The 23,335-nt window shown below is 34.0% G+C and overlaps 4 protein-coding genes and 1 long non-coding RNA gene across 10 annotated transcripts; 1 reads left to right on the top strand and 4 right to left on the bottom strand.

The window, feature by feature from the left end:
• Window positions 1-1,811: 1,811 nt before the first annotated feature.
• On the bottom strand, window positions 1,812-3,282 carry LOC112539067 (uncharacterized). Of its 2 annotated transcripts, XR_003082645.2 has the most exons (3): window positions 2,797-2,938; window positions 2,378-2,474; window positions 2,133-2,294 (listed from the first exon to the last, which is right to left on the bottom strand). It is a non-coding gene; the product is annotated as an uncharacterized LOC112539067 (long non-coding RNA). The 2 variants fall into 2 exon arrangements; XR_016199569.1 differs by lacking the exon at window positions 2,378-2,474 and having other exon boundaries at window positions 1,812-2,294; window positions 2,797-3,282.
• Window positions 3,278-7,370, top strand: LOC107363892 (uncharacterized). Of its 2 annotated transcripts, XM_015931164.3 has the most exons (3): window positions 3,278-3,867; window positions 4,394-5,091; window positions 5,603-7,370. In XM_015931164.3, exons 2-3 carry the CDS (start codon window positions 4,525-4,527, stop codon window positions 6,890-6,892), a joined length of 1,857 nt encoding a protein of 618 aa, XP_015786650.1. In that variant the 5' UTR covers window positions 3,278-3,867; window positions 4,394-4,524; the 3' UTR covers window positions 6,893-7,370. The 2 variants fall into 2 exon arrangements, with proteins under 2 accessions (XP_015786650.1, XP_089124866.1); XM_089268740.1 differs by lacking the exon at window positions 3,278-3,867 and having other exon boundaries at window positions 4,119-5,091.
• On the bottom strand, window positions 7,371-14,705 carry stnB (stoned B). Of its 4 annotated transcripts, none has more exons than XM_015931140.3 (6): window positions 14,429-14,705; window positions 11,756-13,622; window positions 10,130-11,556; window positions 8,810-10,042; window positions 8,612-8,747; window positions 7,371-8,198 (listed from the first exon to the last, which is right to left on the bottom strand). In XM_015931140.3, the coding sequence occupies exons 2-6, from the start codon at window positions 13,608-13,610 to the stop codon at window positions 7,855-7,857; spliced, it is 4,995 nt and encodes a 1,664-aa protein (XP_015786626.2). In that variant the 5' UTR covers window positions 13,611-13,622; window positions 14,429-14,705; the 3' UTR covers window positions 7,371-7,854. The 4 variants fall into 4 exon arrangements, with proteins under 4 accessions (XP_015786626.2, XP_015786624.2, XP_089124862.1 ...); XM_015931138.3 differs by having other exon boundaries at window positions 11,756-13,713; window positions 14,429-14,700; XM_089268736.1 differs by having other exon boundaries at window positions 8,810-10,039; window positions 11,756-13,713; window positions 14,429-14,663.
• Window positions 14,706-16,741: 2,036 nt separating this feature from the next.
• LOC107363888 (heat shock cognate 71 kDa protein) lies at window positions 16,742-19,017 on the bottom strand. Its single transcript, XM_015931159.3, has one exon. It carries the CDS (start codon window positions 18,883-18,885, stop codon window positions 16,903-16,905), a length of 1,983 nt encoding a protein of 660 aa, XP_015786645.2. The 5' UTR covers window positions 18,886-19,017; the 3' UTR covers window positions 16,742-16,902.
• Window positions 19,018-20,923: 1,906 nt separating this feature from the next.
• On the bottom strand, window positions 20,924-22,789 carry LOC107363925 (uncharacterized). Its single transcript, XM_015931212.3, has 2 exons — window positions 22,142-22,789; window positions 20,924-21,622 (listed from the first exon to the last, which is right to left on the bottom strand). The coding sequence occupies exons 1-2, from the start codon at window positions 22,629-22,631 to the stop codon at window positions 21,438-21,440; spliced, it is 675 nt and encodes a 224-aa protein (XP_015786698.1). The 5' UTR covers window positions 22,632-22,789; the 3' UTR covers window positions 20,924-21,437.
• Between the last annotated feature and the right edge of the window lie 546 nt (window positions 22,790-23,335).

Genomic DNA, 23,335 nt, shown 5'->3' with positions numbered 1-23,335 from the left:
TTACCAAACAACGTAGTTCATGGTTAAAAATAATCTAACCAAACAGATTGAAAATAATATTAAGATAAAGGGTGTAACACTTAACAGCCTGCAAATTTAGAAGATAAGAATTAAAATTGAGCTTACCTTTATCATAAAATTTGTTGATATTGATGAAGATGCACACAGATAATGAAGCCCCAGAGACAGGAAACCACTACCAATTGGTCATTGGTCATCGATATCAACAAATTTTATGATAAAGGTAAGCTCAATTTTAATTCTTATCTTCTAAATTTGCAGGCTGTTAAGAGTTACACCCTTTAATACAAGTTTTTTATAAAATAAATATGTATTACTTTAACTGGTTAGATGGCAAGTTCAATTCCTTTCTGATTCCTCGCAAAAATTATATGAATTGAAAAATGAACATCTAAGGACAAACTGCAGTGGGACCAATAATATTTTGATCAAAAATCTATGGATAACTAATTACAAAAAATCAATCGAATCAAATTCAAATCCAATCATTTGTGTGTACTTCAAGTAAATATCTAATCAATCGATTAACCTTCACCTAAACTGTAGCCACAGATGTTTTCGCTTTTACGAATCTTTGAATTTTTCAAATTTCATTGAGAATCAATTGTTGAATATCCTTTTCAACTATTCTGAAACCAGGAGTTGTTTTTCGGGTTCCAGCAAGAGCTACTTTATCATCAATCGATTCAACTATTTCAAAATTTTTCAAAAGGTTTTAATTGTTACCGATTAAAACTTCTTTTCCTTCAGTCAATAATATATAAATGGTAATATGCACTGGTTTATAATAATGAAGCCCTTTTATCTGATATAAAAGTACATCTATTTCGACCTTTAGGAGAGTTGGAATAAAGATAGTAAGAGCAGTTAGAGTTGCAGTTAAAAATAAGAGTTAACAATTAAAATTGTTATGCGGATTTGCCAGTGTTAATTGTAACCGACCCTTGAATGTCCAGTCATATTTTAGTTGGTACCCATGATTTGTATTGCTGTTTGTGTGTCCTTTCAACCATCTGAGCCAAATGTTACAATAAAGTCGTCTCTTACTAGCTTCTAACATCCTTTACGGTGAACCCGCTTGCTAAATTTAGCCGGACCCTTTTTGGGTTAAATGCAGAGGAAGAATCACAATATCAATATTTCATTTCTTTAAATTATTAATCAAAATTTTGACTCAATGTCCATCTTTTCATTTGAGATGTGCTTAACTTGATATCATTTTGAGATGGTTAAGAATTGTATTGTTACAGTTAATTTGAGTGAATTCAACTAATCATCATGATTAACTATTGTCTACCAATATATTCACCTTTAGGCTATTGTCTAAAATAAGTTATACCTTCAAACTGATCTGCAACTTTTTGTTTAAAAGCATCGGCATTGCTTGGCATTGTTAAAATCTTTAAACCGTCATCTTCAGTTCCTAGCCATTCCTTTCTTTAGCATCTTTTTTTTTGCTCTTCAAGTTATTATAAACTCCCCATGATGTCCGAAGGAAGAGAAAAAATCTCCCATTTTCTTTGAGAAAAACGAATATTTTTGTTAATGACTAACCTCTTGTAATTATCGTCTTCTCACAACCGTTTCTTATTTTTTGTGTGTTCATCCTCTTTGCTTTTCAACTCATTATGCTGCATAGACTCGATCATCCTATTGATTATATCTAACATCCAAAGAAAATGTGATTAAACTCACAAAAAATTACAAGTGAGTTTGTCTAATTATCTATGGATTATTATGACAACTCATCTTACCTATGAAACTGATTGATGGATACAAGCGAGTAAGCCTTTCGATTGTTTAAAAAGTAAATGTAATCTTATTAAAATACGGGTACTTTTTCAATCCTCTGCAATTATTTTCAACTTAGTTTACCTATCACTCTAATCAGAAGATTTGATCTTAATCAGCATTTGCGATGAGACAATTGAAATGTTAGTTTGCCAAAAAATAGAAAAATTAAACACTGGAGTTCATTGGAAAGTTATAATGGCCTCATTGAGTCTCCATTCAATGTAATATCAGAAAGAAATATTTCTTGGATGCAAATATAATCGCCTATTTGCTGATGAAAATAAACACCAAGTGAGTTTATATCGAAGCCAAAATCATTGGAGAAATAAAGAAAGTTATATTGTTTGTTTCCGATTGATAAGATAACTTGCAAGTAATCGCTGATAATAACGGGACTTGGAGCAAAATGTAACCATTGAGGAAGGCCTGATAAAGATTCAAATCGTCATTAAATTCCCCTTTTGGTTGAGATGTGTTGCCTGAAAAAAGTATTAGAAAGTAAACACAAAATAAGTGATACAATATAAAAAAAGGGAAAACACTTTTTGGGTAAAATAAAGACCTTTTTTGCAGTTGAGATAGGGCCAAGTAACCAGCAAGTTTTCATTCTTATTTCAAACTTCTTTCTCCTTTTCTTCTCCATCTTCTTACCTGTTTTTCTTGAAAGATTTTGACCAGCATAAATTTTAGCAAAGGAGTGTACAGAAAAGAAAAGATAGATTTACAGTCTCAAGAGAAAAGAAAAAGAAGCAAAAAAAGAAAGCCAAGTAAAGAAGAGATGAAGATTGCCTGAGGAACTGAGGTATGCATAGAAGTAAAATGAAGAGAGAGAGAGAGGAGCGTTAGAGCGGGAAGAAACCTGCTGCCTCAAGATTTTTAATGTAGTTGGTAGAGGAAAGTAAAGGAAAAAAATCAAGATGATGGCTACCATAGACATTGGACAGTAACAAAAGGTCAATTTGGACATCGAATCATATTTACCTTTGACTTTTTATTCTACTTTTTTCCTATTCTTCTTATTCCATTTGGAGACAGCATTGTTTGCAGTTGAAGGAAGAAGTGGAAAACTTAAAGAAAGAAACTAAATCACTAAAAGCAAAATCAAGGACAATTTAACCTAAAAATCATTTGGTTGAATCTATCCAAAGAATCGGCAAATATTATCAATAGGGTTACACTTTTTGTCATCTGGTTTGGATAAGAAACGCTTCAGGTTTAAAAAAGATTAGGGGAGATCAATTAAAAACACTTTTCACTTAAATTAACATAAAATCCCTTAAGAACCATGTGATGTTTTCAAAACATAACTTGAATCAAATCTTTTATCAAATGTCTATTCATTTTGTTGATTAAAAAATGGTCAGTTTGTTTAATGATTCACTATTTGAATGAGTCATTAGAGTCACTATTTTTTGCTGATGTTTTTCAAATGAGACTCTGCTTCTTACTATCTCTCTCTATCCCTACATCACTCACTCACTGAGCAGAACAATTTTTTGTTTTAAGACGCAAAGTTTTCAGATTTTTTTACGTTTTTTACGCTTTATTTTACTTTTTTTCAACAAAAAATGAAAACCTTCCAAACCTGAAACTAGGTCAACCCAAAAGTTTACTTTTTTTTTATCTAAGTGTCTTTTTTGTTTCTTGCACTTTGCTCTTTTCCCTTTTCTTTTGAAGTAAACCTTACGAAAACGTATTCAATACATTTTTTCTTATCTCACTTCATTCATTAGAAGACTTTCTTTTAATCAGTAGATGATGATGATATGGAGATGTAAAAAAGTGCTGTTAATAGAAGTAAAATAATTTCACTTTTATTTCTATTCATCCTTTTTTTACTTCATTTTCCTGTCATTCACTTGTTACTTGTACTGGTTCCTTGTTTTTTTCAGGTGCCATTTTTATTAATCAATTTTTTGGATGGACTTTTTTCAATCAGCTTTCGTTTTTACATTGCTTTGTATTTGTCTGTGTTTTTATTTTCTGAAGCTAATTAATCTGAAAGCAAGTTCGGTCAAAGGTTGGCACCGGTCAGTTTGGATGAGGAATCAGGTATGATGAACGTTTTTGCTTCTAACTTTGATGTGGCCTCTGGCCTGAGACCTTGAAGACCCTGGAGAATGTAGAAGGAGAAAAGAAGAAGCAGGGTAAAGAAAGAAGAAGAAGATAAAAGAAAGGCAGAAAGAAAGGAAACTAAGAAAAAAGGAGGAGAAAAAAAGTAAGGTGTAGAAAGAGAAAAGAGATCCTCTTTCTACTGAATGGAAGAGAGGCGCTCAAGTCTGCCTGTAAAGTCAGTTCAGCTATTTTACACTCAACCAGCATCATCAACTATTAGACTTATTGTCTTTTCAATTTATCAATCAAATTTAGTATTATTTGTATTATTTATGACTGTAGCTACTTTAATTCATTAAATTTTAAACATACAGTATTAATCTTCATATGTTTATTTCAAAGTGACATTTTCTTTACATTAAAAGTGTGCTATCTTTTTGAATGCTTTACCATTTTTTCTTGGATTATCATGGCCAAGTGATCTAAAACTGTTTCCTTTGCTACCATCTCTGTGTCGATATAGATTTTTCAATCAATCTATTAAATTAAACAACAAGGAAATAAACTGTGTATCCAACGGAATTTTTACAGTCTACAACCTGATCTGTTTTGTCCGACTCCAATTCTTATGATTTTCAGCTGTGTTAAGTGCTAATGGAGCGGAGAAATAAGAAAAATAGGATTTCACAGACTTTCAATAGTTATCCACATCATAATTCTATATTACACATTAGCTACCCTCATATGGCTAGGTTGCATCCTTATCATCCCCTCCACCATCAGCCATCACCAGTTTCTGTGGTTGGTGCTGCATCATCATTGTCTACTCTACCTCAACTTGACCAATATAGTTCAACCATGGTGCCTTCAACTGAATCTTGGTTAAATCAACAGCACCAACATCATAGTCAGCCTGAACCGGTGCTTAGGTGTAATCCTACTAATAATACAAATGATGATTTTACAGAGATTGACCAAAACAGTCAATCAGGTTATAAGAGCAATACCACAATAGAACATTTACACCCAGAGTTGTTGTCCATCATATTTTCATACCTTGATCTAAGATCCAAAGGTAGAGTTTCTCAAGTATGCTCAAGTTGGATGGATGCAGCTTACGATAAATCAGTGTGGAAAGGTGTTGAAGCCAAACTCCATTTTAAAAAGTTGAATACCACCATGATATCAAGCTTAAATCGTCGAGGAATCAAAAGAGTGCAGGTAACTAAAATTTCTTTTGTTTGCAACGGATCAATCATTTCTATACAGTTTTAAGAATAGTCTTATTTGTTTAACCAAAAATTTGAGAGATCTGACACACAATTTAACATGAATTGAAGTATATTTAGTGAGCTAATTTTGAAATCTAGCTATCATAGATATTCTGTTTTATAGACAAAAATGTCCATCTTTTATCGCAAGATATAACTTTATAAAAATCTGATTTTTATAACAGTAAGATAATCATTTCGATTAAGTTGCTATCCACTTGAATAAGCTTTCAAATTATTTACATAAATTTCATTTTTGCCAATTTATCTTGATTATTCTTATAATTACTTTCATCTCAGATCATTCATTATGTAAACAATGATTATCACCGTGAAAATGATTGAACCGTCAAATCAAAATATCCTATTCTATGCTTTAAATATTTGAAAAAGTATTTTTTCATTTCACTTTGATATGCTTTACTAATGTCTACTTTTACCTGTTTTTTTCACTATTAAAGGTTTTGAGCTTTCAAAAAGATTTGAAAGAACTGGCCAGCATTAAAAATTTGGAACGTCTTACATTAACAGGCTGTTATAATCTGACCCTTGAACTTCTATCCGAAGCCTTATCTCAAGAGATGCCTTCCTTAAAGCAGCTAAGTTTGGGAATGTGTAAGCAAATAACTAGTGTATTCTTAAGGCTATGTGATCTATTTAATAACACTCCTAACATAGAAGTTCTCGATCTTGGTGGCTGTAGTGAGATCACAGATCATGCTCTCGTGGCAATCCGTAAATGTTTAAAACAGCTAAAACAACTTAATTTAAGAAGTTGCCGTTACATCACTGATAAAGGTATACACCGATTATGCCTGAGTCAATTCTCTGACGATATTAGTCAATTGGATGTTTGGAAACCAGCTCCTGATGATGATGGTTTAGCTAACTTGGAATTGTTGGATTTGCAAGATTGTCAAACTTTGTCGGATGATGCTCTTAAATACATCTCATCTGGTCTAAAGAATCTAAAAAGCTTAAATTTAAGCTTTTGTGTCGGAATCACGGACATGGGTCTCAAATATTTGTCATCGATGACGTCTTTAAAAGAAATTAACCTTCGTAGCTGTACCAATATCACAAACACTGGTTTAAGATATTTAAGTGAATCAGGCATCAAGTTAAACATATTGGATGTCAGTTTTTGCGATAAAATTACCGACAGTGGTTTATTTTATATTTCTCAAGGATTAACTACACTTACCACATTAAGTCTCAATTCATGCTTAATAACAGACGAAGGACTGACTAAACTATCAACAAGCTTAACCAATTTGAAAACATTGAACATTGGACAATGTAACTGCATAACTGATATAGGAGTTTCCTCTTTAGCCGAAAACTGTCACAAATTAGAGAATATTGATTTGTACGGTTGTACTCGAATCACTCAAGCAGGTCAAGAGAAAATACTAAAGCTGCCATTACTGAAGTATTTGAATACCGGATTATGGCAAGACTTACAAGCACCGGTTTACTTCCATCCATTTAATTCAAGTTCGTTGGTTCGTGATCATCCTCCTGGGTGTGTTATCAAGCAATCAAATCGCAATTTCGTTGATCCTTCCTACTACTCTAGCCAGTTATTTGCTCAGTATAAAAGTCTTTACTCTGCCAATTGTGGTGATAACATGCTATTTAGGAATTGTATTCTTACTAAGCTATGTGATTCATGTCAAAAATTCAGTTGCCTATTGAATCCCACACTCTCTGGTTCACCACTATTCATTGTAATTATGGACAAATCATAGAAAAAAATCATCTACTATTAGTTTTCATCAATAACCTGAAGTGTTCAATGGAACAGAGAATGATTCTGGACGATGACTACCAATGATTATCTCTGATTTTTCAATAGCCAATTGCACTCCGAATTCACGGATCAAGCCTGGGACCAAGCCTGGTACCATCCAAGCGTCGGATGTCAAGTGAAACACTCAAAGAGTTAACAGAGTAGACGTAACGCAACTTTTGTAACTTAAATGCAGCCACACAGATATTTAAATCTGATAACGTTGGAGTGAGATTCACACAATCTGTCTCAATAAAATGTAAAATAATATTTGTAAATACGTAAAACTATTACCAAAAACGCAATATTCTTATTTCTCCGTCCTACTGTCCTCTACAGTATGCTTTTCTGTAAACATAAAAACCCCATTGAAAACCATTTGTAAGCTTTCAAATATTGGAAAATTGACGAAAATAATATTGACCAATGTTTCATAATTCATAGTTTAACATAATTTAATCATTATATTATATATTTATAGATGTCTGTATTACCAACAAATCGAAGCTACGTGAGCGACTTGAAGCACACAATTGGTCTAAACAATCGAGCAATTAGAAGATTACACACATAAATATATATACACAAAATAAAACACAAACAATAAACCTTTAGGAGCTTTGTTGATTGCGGCGTACATTGGGTGAGATATCAGGTGATGATAGAGATGATGGTCAGCCTTATAGCATTTAAGATGAAAATAGAGATGTTAAAGTCGATGGTAATGCTAATGGTGAAAGTGTTAGAAGTAAAACGCGAAACCAAAGAGTTTAGAGTGATCAATTAAAAAGCTACAATACATTATGTTGTCCTTTGTTTGGAAAGAAAATTAAATAATTTCAAATTCTCCAAGTCTCACTTAATTTGAAACAATACCATTTGTTTTTAAAAATTTTGCATTTTGGGAATCAATTATCTTCTTTAATCACTATCATCACTGTCACCATCTTTGTTCTCCTTGTCAGATTCAAGTACAACTGGTTGAGATTTCAATGGTACTGATGCAGCAATTTGATAATCAGTCTCGTCATCTTTTTCTTTAAAGTTGATAATCAATTCCGTTCTATATTCATGTTTAGAAACATAGCGTACATATTTTTCCGGTGGATTATCATTGGTAACCGAAATTGAGCGGATAACTGCATGGGAAACTGTTGTTGAGGGCATCGTAAATTCAATATGAACAAATTCATAAAATTTATCCGGTATCTGGTCAAAAGAGCTCATTGGTAAGCGACAAACCATCAGTTGTTGGGTATAAGCACCTTTAAACGAGAAAAAAAACGCCGAGTTAAACTCATGTTAAAAATGTTAGGAAATTAGATAAGCTGAAATGAGATAATGATATTGACGAGAGATAAATTGTTTACATAAATCTGTTTACAAAAAATAAATAGGAATATAAATCTTCATAATTAGAGGAAAGAAACTGATACTTCTGTTTGTTTTTGTTATCATTGCGACTCAATTACTGTTATTTTGAATGATCAGAGGGCAAATGCATAAACGGAAAAAATTTAAGTTCAAATGTGAGCTCCAAGACACGAAATTAAATTGTCGGAAATATCAACTGAACATTATGTCTGCTATTCTTATATCATTACTCTGTTGGTTATCTTATTACACTTTGGTAGCCATAACACAAACTCTATTAGATGATATATTGGCCGATATTTACCTTGACCTTCCTTGGGTAAACGAGGTATTCTCCAGACCAAGGAATGGAATGCGTGTTCATACTTCGCTACTCCCGCTGATGCTTCCAGCATTGTTGATTCTAGATTAGATGTTGCTCCTAGAAAGCGTTCAATTCCCTATGAATAAAAACAGATTTTAGTCAGTTTACAATTTTCATTCACTTTTAGCCTGAAATTACCTTGATTTTTCCTGGTCTTCGTGCTGCTGATTTTACTGATCCATAGCGAAGATGTTTTTCTGTTCGGAAAAAGTATATCCAACATTCTGGAATATGCATTCGTATGGCAATGTCTTCACATGGTATCTGACCATATTTACGACTAATACAACCAGGTACCAGGACTTCACAGCGTAATTCAACTTTTGCCTTTGTTACAGTCAGATTAGCTGTTACCTGAAGAGGAAGTTCTCGATGTTTAGGTGGACGAACCCGGAATCGTAAAAGCTCAAAGAAACAAGCATCTGGCGGGTGAACCTTGATTAATCTATCTTCCTTCTCGTACTCCTCTTTCATAACTGACGAGTGAAACTCTATCGCTTCTAAACGAATCCATTCTTCAGTAACAACTGGTATAATATCATGACGACCAACTATCTCTTTACCTTGGCGTATCATGTCATTTACACCAATTTCAATTGTGGGCATACCATTGATGAACGCTAACATGAAGACGCGAACACGAGCTAATTGTTTTGTCACTAGACCTGTTTTAGTCGTTTCTACATAATATTCATCAACTACAGTAACTTGAATTTCTTCTGTTTTGTAGGTTAAAGCTCGATCTCGATGAATAACCATCCGGAAGAAAGCGTCTTCAATCAAATTGGCAAAAACTTTGACATCGTCATAAACCAATGAGCCCAATTTGATTAACTGAGAAACTTGTGGTGAATGTTCCAAAGGCATTCCCAATTTTGCCAATCCACTGACTGAAGTTATCTGTCCTTGCATCACCTTTGCTATTTGACCTTTTCGAACACCTACACGCTCCCGATAAAAGATATATTGCACTTTAACTGTAAATATTTTACCATACTGATCATATTGTTGTGAGGTCACTTCGGACAAAGAATAACATGGCTGTAAGGGTAATTCTTGGAAAGGTTCATTGTCTCCTGGTTTATTGAATAGCTGGATGACTGAATTTTCTGAAAGGCGGACAAATACTTTCTTCCAATATCGATTACCAGTTAATTTTTTCTTGGCTGGATGACGAAGGTACATTTCCCAGCCATTTCCATCATATCGAGGAGGAAAATCTTCCAATGGTTGAGATGTATCGTCATCAAATAATGGTGTTGATGGACTTTCCATCGACTCTGTTCTAGCTTTGGCTCCTGCTTCACCTAAAGCTGGAGGAGGCCAATCACCAGTGGCATCTTCATCCTTGGATTTAGCATTGGAATCCTTCTGAAATAAGTCAAGAGATTAATTGGAATGAATTAAGGCTTATTTTAGAACAATAATTTTCAAGATTCAAAATAATTGTATTCTTACCGATATATAATTACCAAAAAACATTTCAAATTCATCAAATTCATTGGCTTTTTTGGCCTCTCTTGCTCCTTGAACTGGCTCTTTATCTTGGTATGCGATTGATTTGATCGGTGTTTTAGGTGGAGGGGGTAACAATGGCAATGGTCCAGCACTTTTTGATTCTTTATTGGATTCATTGTCTTTTACTTGTGACTTAATGACTACCCGGAATGAATCATCTTCGTCATCATCATCAAAAGAGTCTTTGGATGCTGCTTTTGCTGCCGATAACTGGCCAGTATTTTGCTTTGCTGGTGTATTTTTTGGTGGTTTAATAGACCCAGAGGCAAACGAATCAAATATATCAAAACCATCAATGTCATCAAATTTATTAGAACTAATATTATTGCTATTGTTTCCTTTGTTAGCGGGAGATGAGAATGGGTCAAATGAGGATGACATTGAATCTGGATTTTGTTCATTTTGGCTGGTACCAAGTGTATTACTTGTTGAATCAAATTTAGCAGCAAAGGCATCAAAAGCTGCTGAATCGGTGTAAGGTAATGAATCTTGAACTGGTTCAACCAGAAACTCTGAAGTTTCAAAAGGATCTCGACCAGAGTCAGTTGGATCATTATCAAATCCACTAGACGCTGCTAATCCAGAGTCGGATCCTCCGAAAACGTCTAATGTGTTATCTTGTGTTATTGGTCCTGTGCCACTCACTGGTTCAGCTAAAGCTCCAGTTTCACTAGCTGTAATAGTCGCTGGTGGCTCTGTGGTGGTGTCTTCTTTAACTGGTGAAACTGCATGCTCTTCTGAAGAAGCACGTTCTGTTCGTTCTATCACCTCGTTACCTCCACTTGGACTCTCGATGGATGATTTATTATCCGTAAAACCATGGTTAACTATACCTTCTGAGTAACGATTTTCAATTGTTCCTCGTGACTCAGGACTATCATCCTCATCTTCATCGTCTGGTTCATTACCCGACTCTCCTGCTAAACCTGCAGCTCTGGAAGCTCCAGCTTTGGTAATAGATTCAATTAAATCTTGTGAAATACCAATTATTTTTGGTGATGAAGGTGAATCTTTGTCAATCACTGTGGTAAAAGGATCAAAGAAGGGAACTCCAGGTAACAGATCAATATCACCCTTAATGTCAGGTGATGTTTCAGAGGAATCAGTTGTCGGTGCTCTTGGTTCACAGGGTATACTAAGATTTCGAGTGATTACCGTGATAGGTAAAGGATCAAATTTCGGTGGAGGTTCATCTTTATCTTTACATAATAATTCCATTTGGAAGGCACTCGACTTCCGTCCTCGACCAGATTCATCTTCTGATTGTGAAGGTTCATCGTTGTCTGATACGTCGGAAAGATATTCCAATGGCATAACTGGAGCTCTAAGAAGATTATCAACACCATCATCTTCAACCGGATCTTTACCTTTAAAAATGTTCAGAAAGTCAATTTATTATTTTATCCAGTTAAATTAATCAACTAAAAAATTCATCATCAAAACCAAGTAAAGCCTAATGTATTTTAATCATTATGAAAACTCAACTTTAAAAGGTTTTAATTTCACCATCAATTTACTTTCATCACAAACCACACCTTTCATTGATTGATTACAAAACATGCTTACCTATTGTCCCAATGAATTCATCAGCATCTAGTCCAGCACTTGTCACAGATGATCGTTTTGGTGAGTCAACAAACTCATCATGAATAGTTGCAAATGGATCAAATGGCTCGGGCAAAGCATCAGGGTCTAAGGATTTTCCTGTATCAACCAAACCATCATCAATATCTGGATCATCTGGATCTAAAAGGTTTTCATTCAAACCAACCATCAGGTTGTTTAATTGTTTAGATTGATCATTTTCTCTAGACTCGTCAGGTGTAGGTTCACTGATTGCATTAACAAAGTCTTTGGTTAGAGCAGCGATTGCCGAAGCTTCCAGATTAGTTGAGTATTCATCCTCAGGTGAAACCTCGAATGGATTGGTACTTCCTCTGCGCCTTGGTGAAGCTGCACCTGAAAAAGGTGTAGTAGCTCCTGAACCCATGGCGGGAGTGTAAAAATCAGTGTCATTCAAGAATGGATTAGACATAATTGATGCTATTGAAGCTGTCGAACCGTAACGAGAAGATCGACCAAGTTTATTGCTTATGAAAAAATCGTTGTCAACCGAATCAAAAGCAGGTGATTTGAAATCAGGTTGACTTGTTTCTTCGAGGAAACTCGATTCTCCTAATACTTTGGCACTAGTGAGATTATTATTATTGTCGTTACTTTTGCTATTGTTATTATTATGATTATTACTACTACTACTACTTTTAATATCAATATTATTATTACTACTATTAATGTTGGGTTTATCGTTTGTATTGTTATTGACACTTTCAGTGGTTCCTGTGATTTGCGTCTGGTTGGTTTCCAAAGGGTCAAGTGGTGATTGTATTGAAATGGAGGAGATGAAGTTTCGTTGAGTTGAACCAGTTGAATCGTATCGATTTAATGAACTAAGGTCACTAGGTCTTGTTGCAGTGGATTTAGTCTCTTTTTTTAACAGTTTACTTAACAAATCACTGGTTCCTGTTGCTGCTGTAGTTGAAGTTGCTATTGTCCCACTACTAGTTGTAATAGGATAATCAGTTTCATTTAATCTTGATCCAGCTCCTATTTTGGATATGTCAACAAAAGATGTGTCAAAAGGATCATCTAGATAATCATTTTCATAATCAAATATCACGTCAGAAGGTTTAGTTGTCTCACTAGGTTTAGGTTCTTCACCAAAACCGAAGTCATCCAACAAATCAATTGTATTTCCAGGTGTTGTTGTTACTGCTGTTGTTGCTTGCTGTTTGATAGTTTCGTTGCTATTAGTAATGTTTCCTGGTTTTTCAAGATTACCGGTAGCTGAATCGCTGTTAACCACAGCTGGAGCAATCTTAGACTGTTCACTGTTAGGTAAACTCGCTTTGAGTGGTTCACTTTTTACATCCACTTCAGAATCTTTTTCCAATGGAATCCAGTTGGCTGTTCCTTTGGCTACAACACCAGTAACTGTTTCAGTTTCCTCAAAAAACTCGTCATTAACTGGTATATCGTCCTCGTCGTCTAGGTCACCTTTTTTGGCAATCTCTTCTGCAGCCGAAACCTTTTTCAATTCATCCAAATGAGTCTGACTTCTGACTACAGTTTCTTCAACCTTGGCGGTTAATTGTTCAAAAAATTTCCACTCTTCTTTATCCTTGTTTACCTTAGCCCGAGAGGCGAGTCCACTTGGGGTTGAAGTTGACCCTTGTTGGCCGTTTGTTTCACTGGTGGTCACTGGAAGACTATCACAGGTTAACAAATCTTTGGCCTGTTCCTCAAGTTTAGCAAGCTCTGATGGATGAGGTGGAACCGGTGGAATGTAATCATCAAGATCATCGTCATCATCGTTTGCATGGCCTTTTTTGTGTTGTTTTAGCTTCTTCTTGAAAAAGTTCATCGCCTAGGTGACCTTAAACATGTAGAGTTCATTGTATTATGCCGTTCGAGTTATTTCAAAAATCACAAAATGACGATCACACAAATGAGAAAATAATAATTGCCTAGTGCGAATTAAAACAAACAGGTTGAAAACAAAAGATCAGTTAAAACAATTTCGGTGCAACAGACAAATGAAAATGATTTACACACAAACTAATTGTTGGATGAACTATCAGATGTAATGAGATGCAATTGTCATAGGATAAAATTGAATAAGCAAATAAGGTAGAGAGAGGCTGATCAGGTCAAATCGAGTGAATAACAATTAACAGGAAAAGATGAATACTTTAGCTGATTAAAAGCACCAAGTTTACAGGTTAATTTAGTATAAACAATCAACGACTAAGCTTGAAATAAAGCACAGTGAAGAGCTGGTTCTGATCTGAAATAGATACAGAAAAAGATGAAAGATATTAAAAGGATTCTCTGATTAAAATGAGCACAAAAAAACATCAACAAATGAATTGATGGACACTTTTAATAGAAGATATTTTTGCTTCTTCAAGAAAAGCTTCCCTGAATTTGGAGTAAAAAGGAACCCAAAAAACAGAAAGATTCTGATTGTCTTTTCTGGTTCTCTTTCCTCTCTTTTTCTGGTTCTCTCTTACCTTTCCTTTTCTCTTTCTTTTATCTTAAAATTTCTAATAATAACCTAAAATTAATAATCTCATGTAAATGATTGAAATGAGTTGATAAATGAAAGGTGAAATGAAACAAAAGACAGGGGAAAAATACTGATTGGAAAAAGTGAAATGATTGTTAAAAATTGTTACTTACTCTTAAGATGAGTGGACTAACATAGTCATAATTATGCTGATAAATGGGTTAAATGATGATACATTACAACAAATGAACCAGAATAACTATAAGTCAATCTTGATGATAGAGATGATAAAAATATTAAAGATGATAAGATGATGGAAGATGATAATTTGAAAAATGAATCAAAGAAGTAAAAAGTCTCCCTGTTTCCTCTCGCAATTTCAGTGTGTTTATGGGTTATTACAGTTTTTATGCTTACAATTTTAGTAACCTAAAATCGACATTTCGATTGGCTTCTAATACAAAAGGGAATGAAGGTTATCTTCATTTTTCTCTCTCTTTCACTGAATAATTCATTCCCAGGAGTTGCTCTATTCTTGAGCTTTCCAAGCTTATCAATGAAACACCATGTATATGAGCACACCATTTAACTTATCTTCTGTCTATTCAACAGCCTTTCCAATATAAACTCACCCAATGAACAAGTCAACACCAAAAGGTAAGAGTTTGCGTCAAAATTGGACATTTACTTTGATCAATATTTTCCTTTATATCATCACTACTTGGTGGTGTCTTCAACAATTTAATCCATCTCACCAGTCAAGTTCAACTTTTTATCTCAACAACCATGAATGAACTTACCATTCATGCAATGGTCATTCGTCAATTCAATTTAAAAAGGTAAATAAGCCTTGAATTGAAAGTTTCCTGATCACCATATTTTTATGGTTTTTGCTTCTTTTATCATATTAATATAATACAATCACAATCACTTGAAAGCCCATGGAGTTGATCATCTTCAGTTTATTTGAAAAACAAACCTGAAATGAAAAACTTATTTTCGCAATTTTTAAAAGAAATTAGTTGATTATTCGATAATAGTTAAAGGTTTACGGACAATTGTGAGTAATTAAAATTGCAAAAAAATCTTTATTTCAATATTATTTTCATTGATTGAAAATTGAAAGAAACAATAGATTACAAATTGGCTTACATTTCCAATCATTAAGAATTGAGTTTGGAAAGGAAAAGAAAATTTGATGGATTCGGTGAACAATGCGAAGGAGAAAAGTCGATCCAAAAAGTTGTATATTAGGATGTCGAATACATCTTGCGGTTCGATAGTTTATATCACAACTGACTGAAATGTTTATGAATCAAAGTAAACACCTCCTGTATTAATAAGACCATCAGGTTTTCAGAGACTCAGCAATTCCATGTCAGTTTCAGCACATATTTTATCACCTCTATCCAAAGGTTTATTCAAACGAGCAATGCTCAAGTCAGGAACAATTATGAACTTAAGAGATGATTTAGATTTCTTTGTGCGAAATGCCTTAACTGTACTCAACCGAACCTCATGTGCCAACACAAATGACATCCTTAAATGTCTTCAAGGACTCACCGTGTCCGAAATCATTGATAACCAATCAGATGGGCTTCTTAGGTTCAGATGGACATTTGGAGATGATTTTCTTCCCTACACACCAATGGAAGTCTTTTCTCAAGGCTTGTTTGATAATTCGTTTGACCTCTTACTTGGTAATCAGAAGAACGAGTTCTCCATCTTCATGACAGCTCTTGATTCAAAACAATTCAACCCACTAACCCCAGCTCCACTGGATTACAAAAAGCACTTGTTTATCTTTCCCTTATTTTCCAAAGAGAATCACTAGACTTTTACCGCGAACTGTACTTTGGTCCTCCAACCAATGATTCAAATTATTTAAGATCTCAAATTGAAAGGGCTTACAGTGATTCAACTTTAGTTTGTCCAACTTACATTTTTGGTTTGAAATACGCATTAAAAGCTAATAAGAGTGGAGGTAAAGTTTATGGTTATTATCACACACAAAAACCAGCTTCATCCATTTTCAAGGTTTGTGATGTAAGTCCTTGGATGGGTACTCGTCATGCTGCTGAACTCCCGAACTACTTATCATGTTTTTGGTTATCCTTTGGTTGCACAAGGATATTCAAAAAATGGTGTTGGTTAAAATCCTTAAAATTATTCGTGTAGCCTAAGTTTGCAAAGTTTCACGTTGATTAATGCAGAAGATGAATTATTTGTATAAACCTATCTTAATACCTAACTCAACAAAATAATTTAAACCAATAAGTATTATATTTTTCAATTTTGTGACCACCTTATTGCTAATGCATGACTTATTAAACATTTATATGAAATTGATTCCTCAGATCAAGTTGTTATTGATATCAAACTAAATTTTTCAATTTATCCTCATCATTACTGACATTAAAGTCAAGCGCGAAATTATTTTGAACACTATTTATCAATTAATAAAGAAATGAAATTCAAGACGATTATTTTATAAGTTGAACTTAATAAAGTTTATTTAACAATGAAAATAAATACATATATTTTTCATTTGAAATGAACAGTGTATGAATTACAGGTGACAAGCATTTTCAAAAAATTAAATGAAACATCTAAATTATGTAAAATTTTGTACATCATGACTATCAATTTAATCGACTTCTTCAATGGTTGGACCAGATTTAGGTGCGCCACCACCTGGCATACCACCAGTGAAACCACCAGGCATTCCACCAGGCATTCCACCAGGCATTCCACCAGGCATACCACCGGGCATTCCACCGGCACCAGCAGCTCCTTGATACATTTTGGTAATGATTGGATTACAAAGTTCTTGAAGTTCTTTTTGCTTAAACTCGAATTCTTCCTTCTCTGCTAATTGATTAGAATCTAACCATTTCAATGTTTCCTCAACCTTGTCAATTACTTTTTTACGATCGTCTTCAGGAACCTTGTCTTTGATATTAGCCTCTTCCATAGTCTGTTTCATACTGAAGCAGTAACCTTCAAGGCCGTTCTTAGCAGCAACTCGTTCCTTAACTTTTTCATCATCTTCTTTATATTTTTCAGCTTCGTTAACCATCTTTTCAATTTGTTCCTTAGAAAGACGTCCTTTATCATTGGTGATGGTAATTTTGTTTTCTCGGCCGGTACTCTTATCAACTGCTGATACATTTAATATACCATTAGCATCAATATCGAAGGTAACTTCGATTTGTGGAACACCTCGAGGAGCTGGAGGAATACCAGTTAATTCAAATTTACCCAAAAGATTGTTATCTTTGGTCATTGCTCTTTCACCTTCGTATACTTGAATTAGTACACCAGGTTGATTATCTGAGTAAGTAGTGAAAGTTTGAGATGTCTTAGTTGGAATGGTGGTGTTTCGTTTAATCAATGCAGTCATGACTCCACCGGCAGTTTCAATACCGAGAGATAGTGGAGCAACATCAAGAAGAAGTAAATCTTTAACAGTTTCATCCTTATCACCATTAAGGATTGCAGCTTGCACAGCTGCGCCGTAAGCAACAGCTTCATCTGGATTAATACTCTTGTTGAGTTCTTTACCATTAAAGAAATCTTGTAGAAGTTTCTGGATCTTTGGAATTCTTGTTGAACCTCCAACCAATACAATTTCATCTATTGCTGATTTATCTAATTTAGCATCACGAAGAGCTTTCTCGACTGGGTCCAATGTTGATCGGAACAGGTCTGAGCAGAGTTCTTCAAAACGAGCTCTAGTAATTGTTGAGTAGAAATCAACACCCTCATGTAAAGAGTCAATTTCAATGCTGGCTTGGGTAGATGAGGATAAGGTTCTCTTTGCTCGTTCACAAGCAGTTCTTAATCTCCTAACAGCTCGTTTGTTGGATGTAATATCCTTCTTATGTTTCCTTTTGAATTCTTCGATGAAGTGGTTAACCATTCTGTTATCAAAGTCTTCACCACCAAGATGAGTATCACCAGCAGTTGATTTGACCTCGAAGACACCATCTTCAATAGTCAAGACAGATACATCAAAAGTACCACCACCCAAGTCAAAGATTAGGATGTTCTTTTCACCACCACCTTTCTTATCTAAACCATAAGCAATGGCTGCTGCAGTTGGTTCATTAATTATTCTCATAACATTTAAACCAGCAATAGTACCGGCATCTTTAGTGGCTTGTCTTTGACTATCATTGAAGTAGGCAGGTACAGTTATAACAGCATTGGTAACAGGCTTACCCAAGTATGCTTCGGCGGTCTCCTTCATCTTGGTGAGGACCATAGCTGAGATTTCTTCAGGGCAGAAGGTTTTAGTTTCACCCTTAAAATCGACCTGGATCTTAGGCTTGGATGCGGAATTGATGACTTTGAACGGCCAGTGTTTCATATCTGATTGAACAGTGGCATCATCGAAGCGTCGACCAATCAACCTTTTAGCATCGAACACGGTGTTAGATGGATTCATAGCTACTTGATTTTTAGCAGCATCACCGATTAACCTTTCGGTATCAGTGAAACCCACATAGCTAGGCGTTGTTCGGTTTCCTTGGTCATTAGCGATGATTTCAACTTTTCCATGCTGGAAAACACCAACACAAGAGTAAGTTGTACCAAGATCAATACCAATAGCAGGAGTTTTACTCATTTTGATTTCAGTACAATTTGAAGCACGATCACAATTAGAGAAAAATTTATTATTGAGAGAGCACAAAAAGTAAGAAAGTAGTTTGAGAGCTTTAGAGTTTGTTCGTTTGAGTTCACTTTATGTTTTCTGTATGCTGCTTCAGTCAGCTGCAGCCTGTATATATACAAAATCAAACTTGCTTCTAGAGACTTCTAGAAATTTCTTCATTTCTCCAGTTAAAACTTGAACTTGAAAGCTTATTCTATAACATTCTACCGTTGAAATTAATGATGTTACCAGTTAAATACCCAATCATTTTGCAATACATCAAAGTAATTTCTCTTTTTTCAGGAATTAAATTGTTATTTAAATTTTCCTGCTCTAAAACTATAAACATTTGCTCGTTCAATATTTCTTAATGCGTCTCTGCCTTTTATATTCATTTTTCCGTTAACTTTAGAGCTACATTTAATTCAATACAACCACATTAATTTGAATACTTTAAAATTATGAACGTTTTCGATAGCCTGCAATCTCTGATTGTTATATTCAGACGCCATTTCAATCCAAATGTTTAGTTTACTCGCACCTAATCATTATCAATAACTGGGTGTCGGAATTATGGTTATCTTACCAATTCAGTTTACATTTCAAGTTGATCTTGGAAAATCTATGATTATCTAATTATGGTGCACTTAATTTTAATTATATTAAAATATCAATATATTGATTAATATCAAGAAAAGACCAATTGAGTTTAAGCCAAAAGGTTTGTTGTTTCTAGAAGCTTCCAGTTAACCTAAAAATTAACGGTCGATGCACTCACCAAACAAACGACTGACAATGAGTGAGCCTTTTTGCCGACTACAAGCAACAATCAACTAATTTTTCAGTTAATTCAACTCAACCTTCAGCTTTTAAATTGTTTGATTGTATGGCTATACTTATTGTTCATAATCAACTACCAAGAGTTACCAAAATGTGTCTAAATAACCAAGAATGCTTAAGAGTTATCTGATTTACGTTCAAAAACTAAATCCATTCAAAATCAGTAATCTTGTAATCAGTGTAAAATAATCTGTTGATTTTACTTTAATTGTTTATTTGTTAGCAAACATGAAAGCAAATTACACTTCAAGATGTAAGATCCTATTGTTACAGATTTCTGATTCAGCAACAACGTCGTCACAGCCATTATAGAGAAAAAGTGATGATGTTTCATGTTGTTACCAGCTTCAAGTAAAGACACGGTTCATTTCATCTTATTGAGTTAATCAAGAATCACTCAATGATGATCCGTTACATGAAAGTGTTTAAAGGCATTTGGTTATAATTTATTAATTATACAACTTTCATGATAAAATTATCGACATAATCATGCAGTTCGCAATAATACATGGAGATCATTTATTAGCAACTAAAGGGTGTTGCGCGTTATTCTTGCCAGTTATCTTATCTCAATGGAGATTTATAAGATTTCCATTGGACATCTTCATCTTTATCAGTTGTTTAATCTCCATTCGGATGAGATAACTGGCAAGAATAACACGCAACACCCTTTAGAAAATTGAAACAAGATAACAAACCTTGGCGATGGAGCGCGAAACATGAGTTTCAATAAATTGATATACACCCGAAATAGATTCAAAAGTCCAATGTATTTTTAATATATGGATAATAAATTGATAATTGTTACTTTATAAACGTATTAATAGTCTAAAATCCAATCCTTTTATTGTAATTTCAAAACTCATTCAGTAAATCAATCAAAAGACATTTTATATTAATTAGATCAAAAATTCAACTGATAATTCAAGCTGTTTACTGTCAGACTTAATGTTGATACAACAACAATGGTTTAAATTAATAGTCAGTTACCGTATAAATCATGTTTATTGCCAGTAACTACTTCAGAAATTATCTTCTACAATAGAATCCACGAAAATTAAAGATTGAAAAACAAAGATCTAAATGGACCAGTAAATTAAAATACATATGGTTAGATACAAGCACGGTTTACAAAGAATCGCGAGTTGTTTTGAATGAATAATAAACAAAGTGAACAATAATTACTTCTATTTGAGTCAAAATGATTACAAACACAACAAATTACAATTTGATAAATGAGTCATATTGATGTGCATTTAACGCATTCAAACAATGGCTCGATGAAAACTCAACAGAAAACAGAAATACATGATTAGTTTTGATGATTCGAATACAGTTACTCTAAAACAAAAAATAATAATTTGATTATCATTGACATAAACAGGGGCTAATTTAGCAAATTTAAGTGAATATTGTTTAAACAGCGAAACTTGAATGGGGCTAATGATGCAAAATCACGAAACAAATTCAATAGAAAAAAATAGATATCAAAATGAAACTTGATTGGTTTCGTAAAGCCCCATCCAACGTTAATCAAGTGAGCCGCCAAGCTAACCTACAGTTACTAAAGCGGTTCAATTGATTTACCAATTAGAGACCAACATATCCAGACGACTTGATATGAAATATAGTCCACTGAGATGGTAAGACGAATAAGTGGAAATGATCCAACATAAGGAGACATATCAAAATGCTGGCGGTAAAGCAAGGAGTCTTGGTGATGCTGGTAAGCTTCGTCTTGATAAGTCTTGCGAGAATCTGAGTTCGGCTTCCATTCTCTTTCGCTTGATAAACTCTCGGATGACTAAATTTCTCCAATTGCAGATAGCTGTTCCATCACTTCGGTATTCTTCGACATCGGGATTCTCTCCTGAAATAGCAAAAAAAAGAGATTATGAGATTAAGGGTTTCATAAATAATTGTGATCATAGTTAGTATACCAGAACTGGTATATCAGAACATATACTAGAGCATTGAATATGGCATTCTTTTTAATTTTTTACCCATTCATCACAGCCAAGGTATAAATGGAACTTGTTTATTCCACATAAATAACTAAACGATTAAAAGTGTATCTGAAATCAAATATTTCTTCTGGTTTTACACGCTGTTCTGGTAATGAAGCCTGGATTATTTGCGTAGGCGTTAAAGCTAGCAGTAAATAAAGGAAAACTGTAAATTAAAATTGATGTTATTGCTATTTTGCAAAAAATACCAATATTTTGGACCTTTAATACAAAATTGATGGAGTTGAGCCTCGAATTTTCTAGAAGTTTCTGTAAAATTCATTTGCTAAAAATCAAAGGTCTGTCTTAAATTGTTCCAAGGTAATGAGCAGGATAGTGCAATATAACACAAGAATGTAAATTAAATTGGAAAAAATACTCACCATATGTTGAGAGATACATTTTTCGCCAAATGTAATCGTCATCTAAAAGACGTTGCCAAGTTTGATTTACTCTCAATAGATTCATGATATCTTGTACGTTTAGATATTCAATCAAATGGTACAGTATTTCACTTGGCAATTCGGTGATCCTAATGGAGAGGGCATTTTTTATCCGGTAGATGAACTGGTATTTGAATTGATTAACAATTTCTGTCAAATTTCCTTCGAGTCGTAGCTTGGTTCGAACTGATTCGTCTGGTGTATCATAATATGATTTAAGTATGTGACCTGAACAGCATAACAAAGAGCCAACAGGTGCACCAATTAATTCAACCACTGATGTTGACAGTTCATTTCCAACTCGATCATGATGAATGTAATTGTATACAGCTCTAAACCGGTTAGGGTAAATTTCAATAGACACTTTCTTGAAGCCTTCCTGGTTAAGCAACTCGTTCAGGGTACAAGTAAAAAAATTTTTCACATCCATATTAATACATAATAATGGAGATCGTCAGTTAGAGAACAAGCTTTAGCAATTTAAACTTGATTAAATTAACATTAAAGACAATAAGAATAGGTAATCAAGTAAACGATCGTCAAATAATTCCTATTAATTTAGACTTTGACATAAACAAAAATAAACATAAACATTACGCAGTTTAAAAAACTAGTCACCAGAGTGAGGCACCAATTAAAATTATGTCACAACAAATCCATAAGTGACATCTATTGTCCAATAAGAAGACTAAATAACTTTTTGATACATTTAAAAATAACATTTAATTTGAAGATTTGGTCATGATTATGACTATGATTAACTTTTTGGCTTGATTGATATAGAATAGTGCAAAAGATATACAAAGAAGAAGTAATAATGATTAGGTGAGATATTTTATGGTATAGTTTACGAGACAAATAAGGTTAATTATGGCACTAATTAACAAAAAATATTGAAAGCTAAGAAAAGCTAAGAAAATTGAAAGTTAATGATTGACAATCACAATGATTGTGAAAGTTGGCTTGTCTTTGACTATCATTGAAGTAGGCAGGTACAGTTATAACAGCATTGGTAACTTGGGCTTACCCAGGCTTCGGCGGTCTCCTTCATCTTGGTGAGGACCATAGCTGAGATCTCTTCTGGACAGAAGGTTTTAGATTCACCTTTGAACTCGACCTGGATCTTAGGCTTGG

This window comes from Tetranychus urticae, chromosome 3 (assembly GCF_039701765.1).
Source record: "Tetranychus urticae isolate SD_2017Ah chromosome 3, NJAU_TeUrti_SD_1.0, whole genome shotgun sequence".
Lineage (NCBI taxonomy): Eukaryota > Metazoa > Arthropoda > Arachnida > Trombidiformes > Tetranychidae > Tetranychus > Tetranychus urticae.
The sequence above is the reverse complement of the archived record's forward strand: the minus strand, read 5'-3'. Positions and strand labels throughout refer to the sequence as shown.